Source organism: Asparagus officinalis, chromosome 9, assembly GCF_001876935.1.
Source record: "Asparagus officinalis chromosome 9, Aspof.V1, whole genome shotgun sequence".
NCBI lineage: Eukaryota > Viridiplantae > Streptophyta > Magnoliopsida > Asparagales > Asparagaceae > Asparagus > Asparagus officinalis.
In genome coordinates this window covers 12661226-12664417 of record NC_033802.1, presented here as the reverse complement: position 1 = coordinate 12664417, position 3192 = coordinate 12661226, and the positions used below count along the sequence as shown (strand labels likewise).

At 39.3% G+C, this 3192-nt stretch overlaps 1 protein-coding gene across 1 annotated transcript; it reads right to left on the bottom strand.

Moving 5' to 3' along the window:
* On the bottom strand, positions 223 to 2939 carry LOC109823212 (polygalacturonase-like). The gene is made up of 4 exons (XM_020389498.1): positions 2532 to 2939; positions 1676 to 1965; positions 1314 to 1542; positions 223 to 651 (listed from the first exon to the last, which is right to left on the bottom strand). Exons 1-4 carry the CDS (start codon positions 2937 to 2939, stop codon positions 433 to 435), a joined length of 1146 nt encoding a protein of 381 aa, XP_020245087.1. The 3' UTR covers positions 223 to 432.

Sequence of the window (3192 nt, the reverse complement as noted above, 5' to 3'; positions counted from 1 at the left end):
GGTGTTGGAGGTGAAATACTTGTGAGAAAATTTCTCGATTGCTTCTTGCTATATGCCAATTTAATCCTCTTCGTTTTTGTCAATGAATTCATATATCATTTTAAAAAACTTATATGAAATACTTTGCTCTCTCCCAACGTTAACACTGCCTTATGAGTAGTTCTAAATAATGACTTAGGTCATTTGCTAATTAATATAATATCGACAAAACAAACTCTTGGGCAACTAATTCTTCAAGCTATATATAAAGAATACATATGTACTAGTTCTCCATAAGCCAATAAAACAGGCTCACAAATACAAATGGGAAAATAGACTTTGTCTCTCTGGACTGCCCTCAACAAGTCAATAAAAGAAACCAGCCGGAGACGGCCCTCTCCTATAATAATGCAACATTACAACATCTCTAAGCAACTATTGCTTCTTCAAGTCTCATAAACAACTTGGAGGAATAACAAAGCCTGAAGTTTTGCCGTGCACATGACTGCAATAAGATTGCGCCGGTTTCTTACCGTATGTGAGCTTTATGTTCTGCAATCCTATTTTCCGGCAAGGGTTTGTCGGACTACAGTCAAATTTGACGGCGATTGGTGTTGCCGACGATCCTTGTATGTCGTTGTAGGAGACCTTGCTGATCTTAATGCCTGAACTCTGCATCCATAATCGTGATGTAGATGTTGTTAGAATGTAAAATCATAACCCTCAATTTTCAGACCAGCTTTAAAGTTTTGATGCAGTAGAAGAGATTTTAAGATGACCATAGCATGAGAAATCAAGTTCGATCTCGTCAGACATGTAATTTAGGTTCTCTCTATTATCACTTTAACTCTTTGATGCCAACCCAAAGTTCTCTCTATTATATGTACATGTAATATAGGGAATGCATGTTCGAGAGCTATGAAAGAACAGAGGGTCTCTCTGTACCATAGTATAGAGGATGATCTCTGCAACATTGTGAAATATCATAGGGTCTCTCCGCAACACAAAAATATGCTACAAGGTATCTATGCAAGTACAAATAACAAAGAAATAACTCTGATTTTGGCTCTGTGTGCTCAAAGGTGCTAACAGAGGATTTTAAGATTAATAACTAGCCAACCTTCCATATTGTATGGAGTCTATGCACACTCAATCCTAAAAAAAATGTATTGTAAATAAAAGATAGTCAACAAGGTCTTACTCCATAAAAAAATGTCCAACCTGCTAGAGTACGTTATAGAACATAAAATTGTGACCTCAACTCTCACTGCAACTTCAGATTTTGATCCAATAGACAGAAAATTTAAGAAACGTAAACTTCGATCGATGAATACCTGATTCGGGCAATTTACATTCCCAGGGCAGTAGTTTTGGTCAACTACAATGGGATTCTGGACATAATTCATGACTGCGTGTCGAAATGTAACTCCACGTACAAACCCACTGCTGGGTTTTCCCCACGTCTTAATCCTGAGTCCGTTCTGTGTCCCGGTGAACACCACGGACTTCACCGTAATGTTCTGCACTCCTTCTTGTTGTGGTTGGTCGCCCAAGCTTCCGATGCTGCAAAAAAAAAATTATATCATAAATGACATGTTATAATGACATAATAACAATTTAATCGTGAGACGTTAGGAACGGAAAGGCCCATTGATGAGATGGACTAGGCTAATCTGCATGGAACGGATTGACTAACCTAATGCCATGTCCAGGACCACAGTTAACCTTCTCGATCCAGACGTTGGACGTACCCTCGCCCATCGATATGCAGTCATCGCCGGTCTCTATCGTGGATCCTGTGACGTTTACATAAGTTGATTTCTGGATGTGGATTCCGTCGGTGTTGGGGCTGTCGCCGGGCGCCGTGATTTTGGCTCCCCGAATAGTTACATAGCTGCTAGCAAATACTGAAATGTGGAACATTTCGCTGTTTAGCGACGAGAGACTGTCGATGACGATATTGTTTGATTCTCCAATTGTCAGAGACTGCAATGCGAAGATTAAGAGTATTAGATCGCATCTGAAGGATAAATAAGTAACAAATTCATTACAAGTTTTTTTTTTTTTTTGTGATAGTACATCAAGGTACCTTTTGTGTCTGCAAATCATTTGGAAAAGAATATAATCATGCACGTTACCGAAGAGACTTCCTATTGGATTATCATTAGTGTTGTATGTTAGATGAGGAATCTTTTTTTCCTTCTATTCTTGGAATATTATCAGATGTGCTAAATTATTAACTATTGACAAAATTGTAGTTTTTGAGCACAGGTTGTCCGGAATCAACTATATAATTTCTATTGAAATACATATCTTATCAGAGCACTTCACATGTGAGCAGTTGTTCTGATCCACAAAATAAGACAATGGAATTCCCAAATTGCACATTAATCTTCTCTCTATGAATTAAAACATAATGTTCGCATGCGGACTGTTCTAATAGAATCTGCAACCATTAGATTCTTACTTACTTAAAAAAGTATTTGGTGACGTATGAAAACTCATTAATATCTATGTGAACAACATAAGCATCAAGTTAAAGATTAACCTACCGTTGCACCACCTGGACAATCGCCTCCTCTCATCTTGCACTTCCACAGAGGCTGTCCTTGACCATCAAGAGTGCCTCCATGAATAGAAACACCCTCAACATACTTGAATGTGATCCAAGTACTTGAATGGCTATAACCAGAGGGAGCAACCAAAGTCCCTTGGATAAAAATCCTAAGTGCACCATTGTTACATGGGCCTTGAAATAAGGCCTGGCTAATGTAAAACCGGCCTGCCGGCACGACGATTGATGCGGGCTTATGGGCCCGGCAGGCCTTGTCCCATGCAGCAAGAAAGGCCCGTGCCGAGTCGCTCCGACCATCGGGCCGGGCCCCAAAGTCCATGACATTGTAGGATGCCATTGATAATGAGAGGGAAGAGATTAGGAGGAGAATGCGAAGGGAGCTCATGTTTTCCTGTTTATTGAAAATGAGGAGGACTCAATGAAGTTGTAGAGCTAATTTGGGGGTGTATTTATAGGATTTGTTTGATGGTGGTTTTCATTAATGACATTGTTACTGGGGTTACCATAATTAGTAGTGAATAGCAAAGTTGGATGAAGGTCAAAGGTTTTGTGAAGAAGTGTGGCCGTTATTGTGGCAAAAGAGTGTGAATCTTTTGGAGTATTTTGTTATCATAAAGATAACCTTTTTGGTGCTTTGT

Coding starts and splice junctions, on each gene's coding strand:
- LOC109823212 (XM_020389498.1), bottom strand. CDS start 2,939: ATGAGCTCCCTTCGCATTCTCCTCCTAATCTCTTCCCTCTCATTATCA. Junction 1,966..2,531: donor ATTGTCCAGGTGGTGCAACG/GTAGGTTAATCT, acceptor TTCGCATTGCAG/TCTCTGACAATTGGAGAATC. Junction 652..1,313: donor ATGTAAATTGCCCGAATCAG/GTATTCATCGAT, acceptor TTATGGATGCAG/AGTTCAGGCATTAAGATCAG.